This window comes from Cinclus cinclus, chromosome 1 (assembly GCF_963662255.1).
Source record: "Cinclus cinclus chromosome 1, bCinCin1.1, whole genome shotgun sequence".
NCBI lineage: Eukaryota > Metazoa > Chordata > Aves > Passeriformes > Cinclidae > Cinclus > Cinclus cinclus.
In genome coordinates, this window is record NC_085046.1 from 47969807 (window position 1) to 47991714 (window position 21908).

Sequence of the window (21908 nt, forward strand, 5' to 3'; positions counted from 1 at the left end):
ACAGACATTTTCCCAGTTAACATTTCATGCAGGCTTGCATGTCCCATTGCACTCCTGGTACTTTGGTGGAGGATCAGCATGGCTTTTTTGTGGCATCTCTGGGTTCTTTAGAGCCGACCCTTGCCAGTGATGTGGAGGATAGCACAGATCTTGGTGCTGCAGTCTTCAGGAAGAAATGTCTCTCTTCCAGTCTGGGTATGTGGGAGCTTTTGCAGTCCCTAAGGACAACTGTAAGAAATGCCTTAGCATCCAATGAAGATTTATGTAAAGGAATTAAACAAATTTTCTGTTCTTTCCATAAAGCACCTGTGAGTTAATTGTAGGATGTCAGTAAAAGAGATTTGCCTGTCAGTTGTACTAATAATGTGTATTACAGTAACCTCCAGTAGCCGTAGGACTGTATGCATCTCTACAGAAAAACTACAGCAGGCAGTTGAAAAGCTGCAGGTATGAGGGATAAGAGTCTAGTAATTTTGTTTTGGATTATTTTGTGTTTATACTATTCTATTTACATGGTAAAATACTGCAAACTATATAAATACCCATAACACTGATGGGGGTCTGATCACACTCAATCCCTGAAATAAAATAATTCAGCTTCCCAGTACTCATCTATGGACTAATTGTGTTTAGGTGGTCTACTATGGAGTTTTAAAAAGCCCACATGACCCTATGTCACCTTTCAGCAGAATGAATTGTAAACCAGGTGGCTGCGCTGGCCATATTCAGCTCTGGCTAAGGTACAGCAATAGGGCTGGATGATGTTGCTGTACCTTGGATAATACACAGAAAGCATCACCTGTAGCAGGAGGGGAAAAGCCAGGGAGGGGAGACCTTTGCAAGACTGACCTGAATGACACAAGGTGACAGCTGATTAGGATGTGGAGTGAGTGAAAGAGAAGTCAAGAAAGGTTTGCATTCACTTTGCATTTCTTGAACCAAAATGTGGTGATACAGAGTAATAAAGAATGTGGATGGGCTAAAACCAGAAGTTGTTCCTCCATGTTTAGTATGACTCATGCAACACTTGGGCTTATAGACACAGACTTGTTCCAAATGCTCAAAATAACATAGCTCACCCTGTTCCAACCTTCATCATGTGGAAGTAGGCCCTGCCCATCCCCTGTGCTGGTGGGGATGGGGCTCACAGCAGGCCCATACCCCTTTGAAAGAGTCTTTTTCAAGCAGTTCATAGATAGATGTCCATGTGGGAAGGCTGATGAGCCAGGCTGCTGACTATTTTGAGACAACTAACTTGACAGCAAACATTTAACTGAGCAGATGCATTGGATGGGCCTAAAAGGACAGAGTGAGACTCAGTGGGTGTAAAATGAGGACAGCTTGTGAGAAAGGTGCTGCAGACTGCCCAGACAGAAAAGGACCAGGAGTAGAAGAGGTGACTGGCACCTCAGGGAGGCACAAAAAACCACTATTTTGTTTGCAGTGCAGTTTGCAACACCGTAGGGGCATGCAGGAAGGCCAGACTCCAAGATTTTGGGGACTGCTGCTTTGTTTGGTCACTGTTTTCCTTGAAATTATTTTCTTCTGATAGACACAAGGGCAAGCAGTTGGCAGCCAGAAGCTGAACTGGCATGACCCTTGAAATGAAGAATGGGTGGAAAGTTAGTGATTGAAATGAAGAGTTGCTGGCTCTGTTGGCAAGGGGTAGGCAGTCTGGAAAGAGCCCAGAGGTTTGCTTTTCAATTGTGCAGTTGTTCCTGCAGTGCTGCACTTGGAAGAGAGCAAGGGGTGGGATCTGCTGCCGTGGCCACCCGGACTGGGCCTGCCAGGGAGAGAAGGCTACATGGAATAGACAAGACATATTGAAGGACTTGCTTTAGTACCACTGCTGCACTGCTCCTTTTAAACATTGAATTTTACCCACAGCTGTGTCTCATTTTTTCCTGTTTGTGATGCAAAGCTGAAACAACTCTCATGGTCTCTCAGTAATGTGTTGTCAGCCTCTGATGCTGTCAGCTGGCAAACTGGTGGGTAGCATGGTAATTATCCAGATGTTGATTTACTTCATTCTAATGAAGGTAGATTTAGGTGTGCTCTCATGGTGTGCATGTGAGACTGATTAACACTTTTTAAAGCCTCCTGTCTTCCTCTCCTTCAGGCATCCCAGGAGAAGTTACTCTTTATTTTCAATAGCTCATAATTGTGAGGCTCTGGGTCAAAACAGTATGATTTACATGATGTTCTGACAATGTTTTTAGGCTGTCAATTTACGTGGCATGCAGTGTACGTGGCATGTACGTGGCATGCAGTGCTCTCTTTGCCTGATGAATGACACGCACTTCAGAGCTGTGAGCATCTAGACTGTGCTCAATGTATTGCATTATTTCCAGTTCAACTGATGAAACTCCAGCTTTATATATTATATACCTTGTCTAATACAGACAAAATTTCTAGACTTAGCCATCTAGCTGCCTGTCTCAATACTTACTAGGCACCATTCATTACTGTCACTTGGTGCTGAGCACAGTAAGGTAAGAAAAAACTCAGTCATGACAGAATTTTTAAGGGCATGTACTCTTGCAATTGGATTGATGTTAAAGTATGTAAGATATACATACATACATAAATATTTATGCATGTGTTGCCTGTATTACATGAATAAAATATGAAATTAATTTGGCTCATTTGATTGCAAAAAGGACATTAATGCAGGCAAGTGCTATGCAGAGTTTCTTGGGCCACTCAGGAGATGGATGTACATGCTGACCTGCAGCAGTCCTACTAAGGTTTTTCTGGGCTTCTTTTGTACCAACCCTGCCAACTGTTCATTCTTGAGGCACATAACAGTTTTCTATATAAAAGATGGTTTTAAAAATAACTCTCATGTACCTCTTAGATCCAAATACTCTTTTTAGCCATGGAAAACTGAACATTGTGATGGCATATATTCTTGCAGGGGAAAATATTTATTCTCCTTGTGTTGCAAAATATAGTGTGCAAAATCTGAGAATTTGTTACTGCATTTATTACAAAATGCCTCAAATATGAAATTAAACACTTGTGTTTGTCTGATCCTATTTGTAGTAGAACAAAGTACAGAAGGAGTATGCATAGGAATATCATTCACACTCCTCCCTCTTTATATTTTATGTGTTCTACTTAGGAAGCGACCCTTACCCACCAGACACTACAAGAAATTCTATAAAAAGAAAAAGGGGAAAAAATGCACCTCTTTTCTCATTTCTAATAATAATCATGAGCAGTACCTTCAGAGGTACGGTAAAAAGTACAAGATATGTGGTAGTCAGGTGTTACCTGGTACAGATATAAATAGATCAGACAAATGACATCATAGGTTTTTGGGACAATGCTAACACTGACAAGCCTTTTGCAAGACAATGAACTTCAGTCCCTATGGCGTTCAAAAGCTCTTTTTTACTTTGGATTTGAATGGGATAAGATTGATATGGCATACTGCATTTACTTGGCATCCTTTATGGAAAGATGTCTTTTAAATACTCAATAAATCAGAGTTTTCTGCACATGGGTTGGGTTCACTTTACAAAGGCATCTGTCCATAGTTCCATTTTAGAAAACCTACATGGTCTCCAGTAGCTTAGAAGGTTATGCTCTTCCAAATCTCCCATGACACTTTCTGCTCACCCTGTGCATGTTCCTCTGATGGCACTGAGTGCTATATTAAACAATTGAATCTGAACAAATAATTAGAAAAAAGGGCTGTAAGCAATTCTAAGGTATCTAGTGTTTGTAGGCAGTGTGGTAGCTCCCCTGGGACAATGAATCCGCAGCTGAATGGTGTTGTGCTGCAGCACTCATCTCCAGATGGAGTCACTGAGTCAAAATGGCCAAGTGTAGGAAGAGGTCATAGTAAACTGTGATGCTGTGTTATTTACTGATGGGAGATCATGATTCGTGCAGCTTACACTCAATTCGTATTTGTCAGCTGTTCTTAGCACACTGGAAAATAGTCTGTAGGCAGTTTTATGCTGTGATAAGATATTGAATGGCTAAAACTACTTTCTAATATGCCAGAAACAAGTGTTCAGGGTGGCCACACCACAAAACTTCCCTCTGAGTCTACATGTTACATACATTGCAGAAACATGTTAGAAATGGTTTGCTAAATGTGGCAAATGCAAATGCTGTAAATTTGAAATGGAAATGCTCAGTAACATCTGTTGCTGATGGGTTTAGTAACTGTGTTTCAAGATGGGTAACTGAAAATTCCATAGTCAATGCAAGAAAGCCAAGACACATAAACTTCTATTCTCCTTCCAATCATCAGATAGTCTTTATTAAGCTGAATATTAAATTAAGTCTGAGCAGTATTTATCTTCTAAAATTCAATTTTTCTGAACATATGTCAGAATAAAATATGTTCCATCTTCTGTCTGATTTTTAACTGCTTGTTAACACAGTATCTATTGCAAACAGCATATGGCAGTAAAAAACATGATGAGATACTTGTCTGGAATCAGAGTAAGGTATCCAAAATAAATCTGAGTAAAATTACCTTAATTTAGCAAAGTACTTCAGCTTTAAGCATGGAAATAGACAACGAATCACATGCTTAAAGTAAGACTCATGTATGATATTTGCTTCTTGCTAAATTAGGCATAAATTACATCTACATATTGAATGGCAGCAAAAGCCCAGTAAAAAGACAAAACCAATCAACCAACCAAACACACAAAGAAAAGACAAACATGAAAGCTTTGGTTCAGAAGCAATAATTTCTCAGATGTAACGCAGTCCACATAAGGCCTGTTTTGTTTTCCCTCAGTCACTTTATTATTTATTGCTCAGTATCAAAAGGAACAAAACTGACATTGATTAAAGGCCATTGTGATTTGTAGGTAATATTCATATAATTCTTTGAATAGTATGATGTACATTGTGGGGATAAATCAAAGTAATAGAAGACTGAAAAAGGGGGGAATCACAGTATGATGCAATCATGTAAATAATAGCCCATATGTAGAGATTAATACAGATTTCCTTTTGTCCATTTGACAGGCCTGATCAAAAGTAGCAAATATTTTAGTTGTAGCAAACAGGATTAATATGTCCCTACTTCTTTTCCTCTTGATCCTTAAGGATCATCAGAATCTTCTCCCACAGAGTTTATTGGTTACTTAAGAAAATGAGCTGAGCAAATGGTGTTTGAAGTGGAAAAAAAGCCCTGCTGATATTCCCACAGAAGATAAGAATTCAGATACTTTTGATCTGCCAGGAGTTTGGTAATAATCCATATGGACTGTTTGCATTACAAAGGGCCATGTTTCAGCAGTTGGTAGCTCTGCAACTTTCTCTGCAATTAAATGATGCATAAGAGCTGCAAAATATGTCTCTGAGAGGCTGAAGACCAATCTGCTCTGAGAACTTCTGGTCAAGTATAGAGTTCACCTGGATTTTATAGGGCTTTGAATAAGACCAACTATTCAAATAGGGCATTTCAGTTACTGAGACCTGGGCTATGCAACACAGATCTGACTCAATATATGGGAACAGGACAAGTAACTGCTTTTTTTAGAAAGAGCATCAATTTTGCAAAGACCTATACTAGCCTGGCATGCAGTATCAGGATACAGGACACCAATCTGTGGTTAGTCAGAGAAAAGACAGGCATTCAGTTTCAAGCTAGTCAAAGAAGGCATGAATTCAGCAGGGAGCTTTAGGATAGGGCTTAATCTCTATGTCATAATACATGCTAAGCTGTTTAAATGTATTTGGTGCGATTACATCCAATTAAATACTTGGAAATTAGGTTCCCTGTCTTCAAATATCAAAGGGCCCTTGCTCTACAACAGAATTGGCACTGACTGACTTGTGTAATTTAGTCAAGACCCACAGGTCTCACAGACTGCTCCCCAGTACTGAAAGGTTCCTGTGCCCAGAACACATTTGAGATGGAGGCTTATATGGAATAAACAGGGATGTCTGCACAGTCTCACTAGCATGGAAAAGACTCAAGGGATGATCATGGTTTATGCCAAGGAAAAATTTATGTAGGTGTATTTACTGCTGAATCTGCAAAACTTCTATTTAGCAAATGGAGAAGAGAGCTTTGATGTGTGAACACACCAAGACACTCTTTCTGTCATGACTTCTGCATTTTGATAATTACAGACTTCAGTCCTGCATGCAGCCTGTCCTTTCCTAACTATTTCAGCCTTCCCGTGGGTTATATAACTGTTTTATTTTTTTATAAATAGGATTAATATATAAAATGTTTTAAGTGAAATAAACACAGAAAAATATAAAATGTTTCAATCCTGTGACTGTCTCCCAGTATTTTACCCATTTTCTGTATCACCAGATAAGGGTGAAGGAAACACAGAGCAATTCTTCCAAGCAGTCTTGTGAATCCAAGGACCAGAAATTTTTGTGACCTGTGAAAGCAGCCAACACACACCCAACGTATGCTGAGAGCTTTTGTTCATATACAGAGAAAACAGAGGACACACAGATTTGCTACTCTTTCTTATGGGAAGATTGCACAGAAAGAAAAAGTTGACAGCTTCTAGGGCACAGTGCATTTCTTGAACTGACATTCACACGGTGTCTCCAAACTGATTTGTTGTGAGACTAAATACCAGGACTAAATGCTTAAATTCAGTTGTTATTGGGGACAAAACTGTAGAACCACAGCCACAATTAGTAAAGTGGATTGTACAGCAGTGTATAGCATTGGACTGTAGTACAAGGACAGTATTTTCTCCCCTCCCCCAAAATACACACTTCAAACAAGAAAGCAGTCCAACAGTTTTCCAAGACACAAGAACAGTCCTTTGGAACAAGCTGTCTCTCTCCATCAGGGTTGTAGCAGCCATCTTGCACTAGAAATCAGCCCAGGTTTTGTTTTTCTCCCTTCCTTACCTTATTCCTGTGAGAATCCAAGGACCTGTAATTTCTCTGGTGGTTTTTGACTAGATTTTCTTTCAAATATTCAACTTTTCATATTTCTAGTGCTACTGTGGCAGTCTGAATGTCTTTTTCTTCATGTTGCAGTTTTCTTACTATTTCCCTGAACATTTGCAAGACAGCTCATCTGGGTTGACACAGTGTAAGTTGAGGCAGACAGGCATTGCCAACAAAGGGCTCCCACTTCAGTGGCTGGGCTGTGGGAATCAGATGTTTTCTAAGACATCTATGGGGACAAAGCCTTTCTTCTTCCCGCTGTATACCTTGATAAAGCCACCATGTTCCTTTTCAGAAGTCACACAAATCTGAATACAAAAAAGGTGTGAAAATGTTAAACTCTTTGCCATGATCAAATAGTCAAATTATTCCAGGGTGTTTATCAAGCAGGTTATACATCCTGCTAGTTACTCCTACAAGTAGTGCAATCTCTGTTAGACTCTCACTGCTTTGATAAGAATCTCAAACTCATGTATTTAGAGTTACCTTTCCCTTGTCTCCCTGAATTGCCAGATAAGCATGAGAGATATCAAAATTGTTAAGAATAAAAGATTCTGAAATCTTGAGAAGGTTTGAATATCCTTGAAAAGGATAAAAGATTTTGAAACTTGAATTTTGACTTCAGCCTACTGTGATGATCATGCTGTAGTTGTCTGTGTATGAGAGAAATGGGTATTTCAGATCACAAGCTATCTGACTCCTTCAACACCTGGTGGTGAAATGTAATTGTGGGTGACTTGTAGCAGCTGACATGAATGCAAGCATATTCTCTTTTGCATGGTAAAGGAGCCTCAGTATGTCTGATTATTTTATTTGCTCAGTCTTTGCACCTGCAGATGTTTGTTTTGGATACCAAAATGTGTAACCAAAATCCAGGTCTGTGAGAATGTTTCCATAACACCTACTCCACAGGGAAGCAGTTGTGGAATCATGTGGTCTTTATAATAGCAGAAATATTACATTGTGGTAAAGGTTTTAATTTCCTCCTGACCTCTGTGATCTCTGGCATTTCCATTTTAAGGCCCTTCTTGAAACATTTGATAATGGCCAAGCCATTTGAAAGCCTAATGGCACAGGCACTTTAGACTGGGCACAGCACCACACAGAATACATACTTGTTTTCAAATGTCTGTGCCAAATAACTATATATTTCCTACCAATCAAGGTATTTCCTAGCAAACAAGGTTAAAATATAACTGGAAAACTGATGGTCCTATTGAGATCACTCCACACACTGATTTCTCATGATGTCAGTGCCAGCCCTCTATCAGGACTAACACTCATCTCTGTCTGATAAGCAATTATAATGTTTATTTACAATAATTCAGAGTATATGAAATGAACAAAAATAGCTCTAAAGTGTTCCTGGATAAATCCATTTCAGCATGACTATTATGGGTGACACCTAAATATAACATCTGAATTCTGGGCCAGCTTGTCCTGTTGTTGCATACATAAAATTTATTAGCAGCACTGATGCTGCCAGAATGAAATGAAAGGTTATAAGAAGGAGGTGATGCTGCTTCATATATTTACTACCTCTAGTATTTGGAAATAGGGAGGCAGATCTCTGTACCTGTAAGCAAAGTTTTGGAAAGCAAATGGACTCATTAATTTTCTTACTTATTGTGCCTACTCAACACTAACTGAATTTGGATCCCTGGGGCAGAATGACTGAGCACACCAACAGGGCTGACATGCGATTAAAAAGAATAATATATTGTTGTTTGGGCTAAATCACATGGAAAGTGTGGGAGAGGTCTAGAATTGATGCAGCCTAGTTTAGGTTCTATTGAAAAACAGCCAAGCTTATTTATGTCATGAATCCCCAGCACAGCATCTACTTCCTCTGCAGTCACATCACTATTCAAAGCAGAGAGGTGCAAAGCACATGGACGAGAAAGGTGTTTCTAACTACTGCTACGTGTTTGTCTCTGTCTCTGAGAAAGAAATGATTAGAGAAAAAGCCTGCAAAGAAGCCCAAGATGAAGAATAGCCAAGTGTAGAAGACTATCCAAGTGTGGGAAGGAGCATTAGTTGAAAAGTTACTCTTCAGTAGTTGATCATTATGGCCATGAGCCTTTGCAGCTTCTCCGTAATTAGAGCTGGCTGGTTAAAAGGAATGATTCACTACATGATTGTTTTTTCATCTTAACTGGAGATGTCTGCAAAACATCTAGCTTTTTGATAGGATCCCCAAAATAATCACATCTCCAGCAGGTCTACATTGCTCACTAACCCTGGTGCATTTTTTTGCTTAACCTTCCGTTGTGCAGAACATATTACGAGAACAGAGTGGTTTTCCCTGTTGTCTTGTATTGTCAACAGAATGATTTGTGGACAAAAGAAAAATGCTGAGTTTTCTGAACACTGGTTTTCTTTGTTTTTGGAGTGAAAAACATGGCATATTTCTTATTTTTTCAGTGGTGTGGAGTATTACTTTTTTCTGTTGCTTGTTTGAGTTGGTATCAGTGAGAGTGCTCTGCTACAGCAGTAACTTTAGATCTTCACTGGGCATGAGGAGTACAATGCCTTTATGCGAGAGGTCTCACTCTACGTACCAATACACCTGAATTCTCCCAAATTCCAGCTGAAATTCTCTCATACAAAGACACTAAGCCTTGCACATGCCAGACCCCAGATGACAGAGTTTTTTTTCCACTACTTTCCTAGGAAAGGAGGGTAGGGTTCAGGGGCAAAGTAAGCTCGGCCACACTTTCATAATCCTGTGCAACTCAGAAAGTGTCCTTGGTTTCTGACAGCTGCTGGAACTTGTCAAAGCCCTGGAGCAGCTCCAAATTCTGCAGTTTTCAGAGAAGACTGAATAAAACACCATCTATGGCCACTTCTCCTCTCATCTCATTTTATGTATGCTTCCAAGGATTCCACCAACAAGTTGTGGTCTGGAGATTTGGCTCTTGATTTTCTTATGTGGGTGTAAATTTGGAGTAATCCCAGATGAGAACATGGTAGCATTCAGAGTTTGGATTTCACCCACTGAATCAGCTGTTGTTGAGGATTAGCCCTGATGAGAGATGGCAAAGATGACAGCTGTGAAGGCACAAGGTGCCACAGGTACTGACAGGTGGTCATGGTTTTCTGGATAAAGTTGGAAACTGCTTAAAATGACAGCTACTCAGGCTGGCATGCTTTGGGTGGCAGGCTGCTGGCCTGACTAGAAAAGTGAGACAGAGAAACCACACTCCAGTCATTTTAGTAGGATCACAAAGGGTGATGGTTGGGATTTTTCCCTAGCACTCTGGCTCAAGAGATCAGTAGTGGAGAATGCCACAGGATAAGAAACCACATCTCAGGCTATTTCTCACTCAACAAGTTATCTGCAGAATTATCTGAAAATGGGATCTATTATTATAAAATTACTTCCCCACTCTTTAATCTCATTTTCTTTAAGAAATTGTCAAAACATTAAAAAAGCCCCAAACAAATGTTCAGATTGTGAATGTTGTCTGAACTTGTCAACAGATATCTTGAGAATTTTTTTATCTGTCAGTCAGCCCTGAGCAGGTGGGGGAGATGAGCAATTAGGAAATTGTCCTTTGACCTGCATGGTCATTCCTGTTCCTCTAAATCCTCTGCTTTCAGTTTGGGCTTAAATGGCCAGTTCTCTTTGGGAGTAATTTTGAACTTGCTGTAACTTTTTTGTAGCTGTCTTCTTTCTTCCACATAATTAACCCATCTGACAGCCACGGACAGGTTCTGATGAAATAGGACTTTGGTTATGAGGGCAGTACAGTTTCAAGAGCTGTCTTGGAGCCTGCAAACAGCGCGAGGTCAAGAGGTCTGCAAGTTTACGTCTTCTGTTTGCAAGAATGACAGCACAGGGACATGGTGAGCTCCTACATCTGCTGCTGCCAGTGTACCAAGAGCCTTGCCTATGTGACCCTTGTGGATGGAAATGCTAAGCAGTTCAGTTTCCACACCCAGACAGTCATAGTACAAATTATAATGAAGGGTTTTATATGAGCTATTTCACTAACCTTTGGACCTAGAACACTGTCTTGTTTTACCTATATCAATTAGAGTTTTAAAGAAGGCCTGGACTAGACTGGATGCATAATAATCTGTGCCCTTGTTTTGGACTCTTGGAAATCTTTTGTGCCACTCAGCATCTCTGAATGAATGGGGACATCCATCCCTTCTCAGCAAGACTGATATCAAAGAAAATCAGAGAGCTGGAAAACAACCCTGTTCCCTTTTCAGCCTAGCTGTGCAGCACTTAGAGCTGGGGAGGACATGAAGAACTGCAACATTGCTTTCAGTGATGAGTTTTCATTTAAGTAATTTAATTTGAATGCATAAGTCACTGTGATGAAACTGATTTTCAAAGGCAGCTGACTCATGCTCTTAGAAGCTCAGCTTCTTTTACAGCATCCCAGAAATATGGGGACATAAAGCAACTCCTAGGAAATGAGGTGAAAAGCCAGGCAGCAACAAAGCACCCAGGCTAATCAAAAGACCTGAGGGAGGTAGATTTCCTGAGTGTGTAGATCTGTCCTCCAATCCTGTCTTATTAAGCCTAGCCTTGCGGATATGTGACATTTGTAAAACACCCGTCAGAAAATGGGTCTGTTGCACTGACCTTTATGTAAACTCACAGTGCACTCTGGATGAGGCAAAGAGCTTCTGATTCCCAGTTTGTTACAAATGTCATGGTTTGGAGTAATTTCTGTTGCTCAAGATCACTTGTGCAATTTAAAATCAATTGTGCTATTTAATTACAAAAAAGCCCAGCTCTAAACTAATTTGGGTTAGTGTGACTGTAGATATCAGAGGCAGTCAGGCAAAGGTATAAGTAGGATGTTTTCCAAAGTAAAAGCAGATATTCAAGAAGCAGATTATTTTGACTTCTTTAAAAATAAGGATGATCAAGTACCTTAAAGACATTTTAAGATATGCTTTTCCAAACGTTGATATATTAGATATTGTGATTTTTTTTTTCTTTTGTGAGCAGAAGTCAAATCAGGGCTTGTTGTCATGCAAAGAAGTGTTTGTATAATGTTTGATAATGAATTTGGGTAGTCTAGGGCAGAAGTTACAGGCTGGAGAAAATTTTACATATATACAAGTGATGATACAATCAATCAGAGTTGGAAATTATGCAGTTCATATTGTTTGTGAAAACAGCCTAAAAGTGTGGAAAGCCATCAAAATTGGTCAGGTTTGGTTTCTCTATTGCTTTACTGATGTCAGGGGCTATGCCTGCCTACCTCCTACAGAAACCTGACTGAGCCCTGTGGTGCCCAGTCATCTTCTGAAGTGTTTTTAAGACTCAAAAATCTGTTAGTGAGCCCTCAACTCCAAGATATTGGCATCTCTGAAGCAGAACACTTTTCCCCCTCCAGCCTGGGTTTTATATTACATAGTGAAAATTTCAGGGGATGCTTTGTGAAGACTATCTCGTGCATATTGCTCAAGATGGGTGATGTGGTTATTCCTCAGCCCTCTCCCTGAATATTGGCTTTGCCAGAAAGGTTTGTATGAAGCTGAAACTACAAATGTTATTGTCAAGGCATGAAACTGTCAAATGACTCGGGAAAAGGTATCACTTGCTGTGCTTCAAATTTTGAAAATATCCCTGCTTGCCTAAAATGGCTTTTCTTAGGGTAGTCATGTGGCTTTGTTGATTTGAATTTATTGCCTTTTGCCTAACAAGAGTAGACTCTCTACCCAGAAAAATTAATGTAGGGAATGAGGGGGCAGAGACCTGAAGGATAAACTATGGAAGATAACAAGCAATGTGAAGAAAATTCATATTGTCACTGGGTATGTTTTTCTGTTAGTGTATCATTCTTGCTTTCATTGTCAGAATGGTTCTATACTCATTAGAACACACAGACAGTGACTCAGTGAAGTAACTTGGCCATACTATAGTCACAGGACTTGACAGGAATAAGTAGTGATGAATAATCTTCCCTGTTTGCTAATCTGGAAGTCAGTGCTTTGCACATAGTACATGTATTGCAGTCACAGCACTCTGAACACTGTGCCCAGAGACAGGTAACATGGTTGATGACATCCCACAGAAATTCTCAACAGAACAAAAGACAACCAAAAAGTTCTGCCAAAGTTTTCCCACAAGTCCCATTCAGATGACTTTGTTTTTTTCATGCCTTTCCCTATTGCACCTCTCTTTCTGCTTTACATGGAAAACAATGGAGAAATAAAACACAGAAAATAAGAGAAGTAGCTGAAGAAATAAGAAAGGAAATTTGACTTTGGAAATATAAAATAAAAAATTAAGGTAAAATATTCACAGTAACAGTTAAAATGTTTTTCATAATAAGAGTTTTTCTGCAGTGAAGACAGAAGTTTTTTAATTAAAAAAGATACAAAAAATTGTGCCTTGTATGGAGGGACAGCAGAAGCTGATAAGTGTTCATGGCCTCACTGTGGCTGTCCCACCTGGGAAGTACCCCAAATGGCCTTCAGGCTACTTAAATGTCCCCCTTTTGCATAATTTTTGTGAGAGTGGAGTGGAATCTGTTTGCTATGCTCCTTTCCTCTCATGTCTGTGTATTCATGTGTTTGTGAAGTCTGATCTCTGTCCCCTGTTTCACAACAAATATTTCTTTCTTCGTCTGAAGCCTCTTCCATGTAGTGAGCACCCAACAGCATTAATATTAAACCTCAGCATTTGTGTAGGCTTGAGATAGAGCTGAAAAAGTTTTTTTAATAAAAGGAGGTAGTAGAGAGACATGATAGATTAATCCCTTTCTTTACCTCCTGCCTTGCCAGAGATGATGAAGCACCCGTGACTCTGAGCCACCTTTGTGACACTATTATGAAATAGGGACAGTAGGAGGGTCCTTGTGTTTAGAGGAAGCTGCCACAGCTGCCCACTTGGAAACCATCATTTTGTGAGAACTGAGGCAAACAACTGTGCTTTCACTGCTTGCAGCAGTAGCCACGCTGACAGAGATGATCAGGTACGCCCCCTAATGAGAAGTGACACAGATCTTGACCATTCGCTCATGCTGGCATGCCATGCTCCAACACTACCATTTCCTACCTTTGCCCTTGTGTATTGCTTATTTTAGAACATAAAGACTCCAAAAGCTGTTGTTCTGCTCTGGTAATATTTCTTTTGTCTATGTGCACAGACATAAAAAAATGCAAAGAGATGTTGGGTAAGAAGAATTTAGGAACTTTCTTTCTAGAAACTGCAAAGCTGCCCAATTTCCTATGTGTACAGGGGCAGTTAAAATATATTCTGATCACTGTATTTCTGTGCCTTCCTTAAAAATCTGTGTGCACCCAAGTATTGTTAGCACTTTCACATTTTGCTATGGTACAAATCAGCAGCAGCCAAGCTGTAAGTTAATCTTATCTACCAGTGGAGTGAAGCACTAAAGAAGTTCTGAAAAATCTGCAGCCCTGAAGTGCACACTGGTTCTGACTTCTTTTCTACTTAATTAAAATCAGCGGCTGCTCAGGCTGTAAGGCAAAGGAGAGACCTAATGAGGCAGAAGAACACTGGGCTTCACAAGGTACAGTAAGAAAAAAATCTACCTTTATTGCATCCACGTTTCAGAGAACTCAAGCTGTACATCACCCTTAGCATGTCATCATCCTATTTAGAGGAGCTGATGCCACAAACCTGTCCCTTAGTGCAAGTATTGAGTCATGGCTTATGTCTAGTGAACCCACCTGAAGGACACAAAGTAGAAGGAGCTGCTGAAAATACACCAGGGTGAATGAACCCTGCAAGTCCTCACTATATGTAGTGTACTTAAACTTACAAGAGCACTTATACCTTAAAATATATTACGGCCTGTAGAGAGGGTATTTAAGTGGTGACACACATACAAAAGCATTAAATACACCTTGCAACTGGCAAACAGATGTTGCATTTAGGATTTACAGCTTTGTGTGATACTATCTTCACTCTGTTCCTGTTGAAGCAAAGACAATGGGCTGTATTTAGATCTTTTGGTAAGTTAAGGTCTGGGGAAGCAGGTACTATCTTAGATTAGCTCTAACAGTGAGGAGAAAACCAAATCATTTTTCAGGCACACAAGGTCTACTGCTAAGGTTCATCTCTCTGAAGTCAGTAAGAGAGTGAGAAATACGTTAAGCATATGTTAAGTATGAATGTCTGTGAGACTGAAAATTCAGCCTATGTTAGGCATCAAGTATGTGTTTGCACAAGGCAAACACTGCTCTTAACTGGCTACTAGACACTGGTTACCCTACGAATAATAAATCTTGCAAAATTGCAGTGAAAACATCTGCCTGTCCTCATCTTGCACAATTTTCTCTTCAGTCATTGGTAAGACTGCTGGATGCTCTAGTTCAGTGAGGGTCCAGTACAGAGGATCTTACCTGCTTCTCTTTCAGAGTTATCTGTCCCTGTTCCTTGCAGCCAATGAATGTCCTGATACACCTGTAAACCTTCTCATTTTGTTGCACTCTCTGAACAAAGTTAGCAGGAAAAAATCCAGTTCTGTCATCAATTCTTCCCTATGAAGGAAACATATTGATAGTAGAAGATTGTTAACAGTAGCAGCCTTAATAGAGTTCAGTATTGAAAACAAGATATTTTTCCTTTTGGAAGGAAAACATACAAACTGACTAGTACATACCTTCCACCAGTCTTCATTAGAGTCTTCCAGAAGTGTGATCATATCCCCTGGCCTGTAATTAGAAGAGGAACAGTATGTAAGATGACTCTTAATTGTCATGTTCAATCAGCTTCCAGTTCAATTCCCTTCTAATAAGAAGGTGGTCCTTCTTTGTTTATTTTTCTGAGCACTCGCTGAAGGTAGACTCAATAAGGTGGCAAGGTTTTCTTCAGTCTATATGTTAATGTAGAAAGAGAGTCTCTGTACCTGGGGGCTAGATCTTTAGTTGGAGACATCTGAGAACTGGAAGTTTTGCTCCCCGTTTATTAAGGAACAGTTTAAAATATAGTCCCTCTTTGTTAAAGGCATTATTGCTTTATTTTAAGACATTTCACACTGTTGGAACACACTACTTCATCTGTGTTTTCAAGCGGTGATTGCAGAAGGAAGGCAGCAGGAAAATAGTTCTATTTTACTGACAAAGGCAGTTAGTCAGCAGGAATATAATTCTGCCCAATAATGTCTTTTGGATTTGAATGGGACATATTTACGTTTATAATGTGTGGTGCTGAGTTGTGATTACGAAGTATCAGCATTCAGCTGACTAGTTCCAAAGCAGAGCTAGGAGAATAATTTGGCTTGGAAACACTAATAGCAAAATTTGCTAAGCTGATTTTGTGCAGTTATTTGACCTTCCATTTCCTGCTCTCCTCCCCCCCCCGCCCTTTGGTGACACATCATCAACATTCCTATGTAACTATAATAGTGGTATGTTGTTCTTAATAAAATTAATTGTTGACTCCTAATTATTCAGCTTTCCCTGTTATGCTCACTGTATTGCTGAGGTATCAGCACAAGCGCCTGCAAACACATCTGGAACATCTGTTATGATGGATAACAGGTCCAATTTAGCAGGGTGTTTCAGAGCATGCATAGAAAATGTGGATATGTCCAGGATGCAGCTGGAGGTGTGGTCAGTGGTGGGCCTCTTTGGTCCACTTTCCAAGTGGTTATTGTTCCTGCTGACAACTGGAGAAACAGGCATTTAGTCTTCTAACACTGCACAATCTGAAACAGGATTTTCCTCAAGCCCTTCTCAAGAAATTAATTCAATGTATTTGGTATATTTAAATGTTGCTGAGGTGAGGAAGGAAGCTAGAGAAAATGGACAATTTTGTATCCCAGTTGTGAAAGTTTTTTTTTTTTCAGTGGGAAAGAATATCTGAGTTCTTTTCTACAGTTAATATTTAATATGAAACACTAAAAGAGGTTTTAAGGGAACCCATAACTTCAAAGTGAATAAACTGGGGCCTACACCATTGGACCCCTTACACTGAAAGGAAAAAAACTTTCAATAAGAAGGATTTAGAGACCCTTGTCAACCCAGTACTCTTCAGCCTGTTTGTTAGAAAAATAACCCAGAAAATATAAATTTATTTGGCTGTCAGAGAAAGATGGCAGCTGGACCTAAACTCTCTCTCTTGTCACTTGTCTGAGCACAGAGAATTTTAGGTTGAAGGCCTGCTGATTTAGTTGATTTTTTTTTCCTAGAAGAGAGATAATATAGATGTCTTTAATCTCCAGAAAGGATTCAAAATAGAAATCCTATCTGGACCTGTTATTCTTATAGCCTAGATTTAGGCTGCTAATCCTTGATAGGGAGTAACCTGCTTGGTTCTTACTACTGGTTGTAATCAGTCTCTTATATTTTTCTTCTGTAAATCACAACTTTGGATAAATTGTTTGCTGTACCTCAGTGACCTAGATTTCAGGAAGTGGCAAGATAGGCACTCATGTAGGTCCCTTCCAACTATTCTATTCTATTCTATTCTATTCTATTCTATTCTATTCTATTCTATTCTATTCTATTCTATTCTATTCTATTCTATTTCTATTCTATTCCTGCAGTGTTTGAAACATGGGGTAGCTTGCCTTCAGGTTTCTCTCTTGTAATATAAGGCCATCTCTTAGAGTAAGTGTATTACTGCAAGTCCTACTTATGCTGAAGCACTGAAAAATCTGACTGACTGCTCCCACTGTTAGGGATGAAATCCAAGCTGTGGTAAATTATCATTTCAGTTGAAATCAGGGTTACACATCTTCATTGCAGTAATCTGCCACTCACTGTGTCCTCTCAGAGATGAGCTGGCAACTCCAGAAATCTGCCCTAACTCTTCCTCTCAGCTCAGGTCATTCCTCTGCCATTTGCCTTTGTTATGAAGGAGCTGATCAATGTCTGGCTGGTTTCCAACTTGGGTTCCCAGGACAGTGCTTGTCAATCTTGACAACAATCCTCTGCTGAACCCACCTCCAGCACCTCAATTATGCTAAATGGGAATTCGTGCAACTGAGTTGAATCCTGCCTGGCTCTGCAGTAACAAAACAACATCACCAGCTATTGGGCATCCCTTATGGAGCAATGTTAACACATATATTAATGAATTTCTGACCAAGGGACAAACAGCACTGCTGTGGTTGAGTACCACTAGTCTAAAACCTAGTATTCCTATTTCCTGGTATCCCTGGAAAAAGCCTGGTGTCCCCTGAAAGAGCACGTTTCAGACCACAGGCTACTTTTCCCCCTATAATGTGGAACAGGAGGATTTTGAAGGTTGATGTGTTTTCTGGATTTCTGTGGCTGGATGAGGATGGTAGTGCAGTGCAGGCTTGTCTGAGAGATGTTCTATGTCATGGAAAAAATGCACAAGATGGAATACACTTCTAAAGTGCAGGATGCAAATTGGAATCTTTCAAGCAACATAGCTGGTAAGTTCCACTAAAGGTTCCCATATACTGTGACTATTTCCTGAAGAGCTGACATTCTGAAAATAATGATCAGGAAATACCAGTAAAGCAGAATGATAGGAAAACTTTTAATTTCTGCGTTACATCCCACCCTTTAGTTCCAGAGCAGTGAGAAGGCACAGCTGGGAACAGGAAAAAGGTTTTCAGTGTTGGAGATGCTGAGGAGAGGGGGTTTTCTCTGTCAAATTCCCTAAATTCTGTGGCACATGCATGATTGTTTTGATATAGGGATGCCTTGAAGACAGGTGACATGTTTCACAGTAAGAACTCTAGCAAGACCATGTTAGTGAGTAGCATGAACAAAATAAGTTCTGTGAAAGAAATGCTGTCCTTTTCCTTCACTGGGCTTGGATTAGACCTTGTAATGCAACCAACTGATGCAGAACTGAGGAAGTAAGTGTTAAAAATAGCAATTAACAAGGTTATTTTGCAAAGTCCTCACATAAAAACACTGCCATCCAGCAGCTAGACATCATTCTCTTTTTTCAAATACAACTGAATAAGAGGGAGGATCAAACAGGACTGCAGAATTTTTAGCATTAGTATGAGAGCTGGTGTATAATTCCTAGCTTAAAACTTCTGATTGAAAAACAAAGCAACTGAGAACTTTTTATAGCTGAAAGCCATCCTGATACTAAACTGATTTAAATATTTTTGAAACTTTTGATCTATTGTATCCTTGCCAAAAGAATTGGTCATCTGTTCTTTCAAATGAATTTAATTTAATTTAATTTAAATAATTTTAAATTAATTTAATGAATTAATTTTAATTTAATTTAATTTAATGAGAATATCTTTGTATCTAGATGGTTACCTCTATAAGAATGTGTACTAAAAATGTTAGAAGAATTCCTCCCTTCCCCAAAGTCATATATAACCAAATGACCATTGGTGCAAATGTGTCAAATCAGCTAACAAATATTTTGGAGTTTACCTCATCTCCAAGTCTTCATTTTCCTGTGGTACAAATTTGTACAAGGCAACATAGGTGTTCATTTGTAACATGCTTTTATAAAATGGTCCCTTTAAGAAAAAAGAGAAATACAAAATTTAAATATCTGCTCCGTAAAGTAATTTGATTCACTTTGTTAGAGACAGAGGAACCAAAACCTGATCTTTCAATAAATTAGCCAGAATCATCTCTCTGTTCTCACAGCTTGGAGGACTATGGCCCTGATACATTGCAGGCCATTAAAGCAGTAACTATCTTATTTAGAAAAAAGATTATTTGAACTCCAAGATCAAATTCTAGGCTTCTGAAGAACAAAAGCAGAAATTTGCACTGGCTGGTCTTTGAGACAAGATCTTAAAAATGAGTGTGCCTTTTTTCTCTGTTTAGTATATATGATAGCTCTTATGAGCTGAGTAGGGTATTTTTGGAATTATATAAGGTATAAGGTGTCTAGTCTACAGTCTTCATTATGGATGGACCTAGAATTGTACAGTGCACAGGTCCAAATTCAGAGCAGGAAAATCACTTTCTTAAAGTGGTTTTAATGTGTGAAAGCTTTCTGTGCTGGGTTTTCAACAGAGAAGACTGGCTACTCTCTCGTTTTTTCCACTGTTAATTGGGTGGGGGGAGGGTGGGTGAGAAAAAGCAGCTAAAACAAACACTAAATAATTTTGAAAATCAAATATGTGATTTTTACATTATGGCAGTTCTATTGTAATTACATGACCTGCACACTGGATCTTTTTTATTCCCAAATAAATTTGCAATAAGCAGAGAAACATAAAGTGATGACAAATGATAAACCAAAAAGTCATCTGATAATGTATAATGCTTCATCTGTGGCCAGTGCCCAGAAATGGTGTTGAGAATACAACAGGTATCAGCGACCCATCAAACATAGTCAAGGTCCTCAGACAGCCATAGATACAAGAGTTTTATGTTACTTCCTATTACCATTGCATCATCACAAAATTTATGCTCATACCGGGGAATGTATACTTTTTGGTTCTTCTCCAAAGTGTTCTGTGCCATTTTCGGAGTATGTAAACACTGAAATAAAGAAAATACATGACATTTTAGGAATAGCTTCAGACCCTTCACCTTAACAGGATCACCTGGATTTTGTTGATCTCTTCCCTTTCTCCCTTATTTTCTGTGATTCCTTGTGGTCTCCTCTGAAGCCTTCTACATTTCCAAAAAACCACAGATGCTGTTGGCACATGACACAATCTCTGTCCTCCAGAATTTAGAAGTGTAACAAATGAACCATTTTGATCTGATGAATATACACAAGTACAGCACTACAAACAAAACCTAGGTACTATAAGTGCATTACTTTTTAAAGTCCAGCAGACTTTTTCTCATGTTGAGTACTGTATTTTCATGTTTAGGATAAGCAGTATTTCCATTTTAAAGCACCTAGAAAAGCAGATGATCATATATGAGCAATATTGGGAAAGTTTGTATGCAAAACGCCTTCCTTCTCCTCTTTGATCTCTACCGCTAAGTGTTTAATAGCCTTCGTTGCTCTCTCCACTAGTCCATGACTGGGATGCACTACTTCTCTCTCTGAATTTACAGGAGGTACCTGAATTGCTTTCAAATCAGAGTGGGTAAACTTATACACAGGCCTGTAGATGTAAAAATTTGCTTTTAAGTTACTAAATCAGAAACTCGTAGAATAAGACAAAGTCACAGCACCTAACATACCTGATAAGTAATCAGTTACCCTCTATTGTAATTGATGCATAAACAGACTGATACTTGTCCTCAGCTATCTCCCTAGAGAAAACACAGTGGCTTAATCATTTTGACTGAATTCCCCTTTCATGTTTTAAGAATTGCCCAGTGTTTGCTTCTGGATAAAGTCTGAATATGTTTTTATTTTAATAGCTGGAATCTTTGAGCAGCTACAACCATCAGTATCTTTTCCTATCATTTACCTCTGTAGGTGTTTTGAGCAGAAGCTGGACTTTGTAGTGTTTAACAATTTGGAAATCTCTAAAGTGATAGTATCAGGTGACTTGGGGACATTTTCTTTTTGTTTCTCTGTCATACAGTTGCATGCATTCAGGGGAAAAAAGGTTCAAGGAACGTCATACCACTGAATTTTTCTCCTCTGTTCTTCCACTTGCTCATCCTTTATTTCATTAACACGTATTTCTGGGATTAGTCTACATGGTAGTTGACAACCTAACAAAGCATGTGGAGAAGCTTCATGAGGTAAATAATAAGGTTCTTTGATAGTAGAGAACTGTACTTGGATATTGAAAAACATGACAGTGTTCTTGTAACAGACAAAAGACAAAAACAATGGCAGCCACAACATGCACAAGAAAGATTTTGTGCAAAGTGACAGGCATTCATGAGCAGACACATCTTCTCTGACAAAATGTAAGACAATGTGGTAGTAATGAAGTTCAATCTGTGAATGTGAAGGGGGCATGTGAGTTGATACCTGCCACACTTAACGTGGAAATGCCCCTAACTGTGTCTAGCTGTCCTGACTGCAGTGGACCTGGGGCCTCAATATGCTCCCCACCAAGTCCTGTTGCAAAGGGGCTCTGACCCTGCACATACCACAGGTATCAGAGGGAGAACCTTAGAAATAAATCTGATTTCCTGTACCATTTAATATAGGTGTACATGTATGTCTGGCATCTCTA

The 21908-nt window shown here is 39.3% G+C and overlaps 1 protein-coding gene across 2 annotated transcripts in view; it reads right to left on the reverse strand.

The window, feature by feature from the left end:
* Window positions 1-7112: 7112 nt before the first annotated feature.
* The window catches only part of STAC (SH3 and cysteine rich domain), a 68927-nt gene continuing 54131 nt past the window's right edge, over window positions 7113-21908 (reverse strand). For both annotated transcript variants that reach the window (XM_062497442.1, XM_062497433.1), the window contains 5 exons: window positions 20228-20292; window positions 19225-19313; window positions 15507-15558; window positions 15247-15384; window positions 7113-7211 (listed from right to left, as the gene is read on the reverse strand). In XM_062497442.1, coding sequence (XP_062353426.1) covers window positions 7113-7211; window positions 15247-15384; window positions 15507-15558; window positions 19225-19313; window positions 20228-20292 — 443 coding nt within the window. The remainder of the gene's footprint in view (window positions 7212-15246; window positions 15385-15506; window positions 15559-19224; window positions 19314-20227; window positions 20293-21908) is intronic.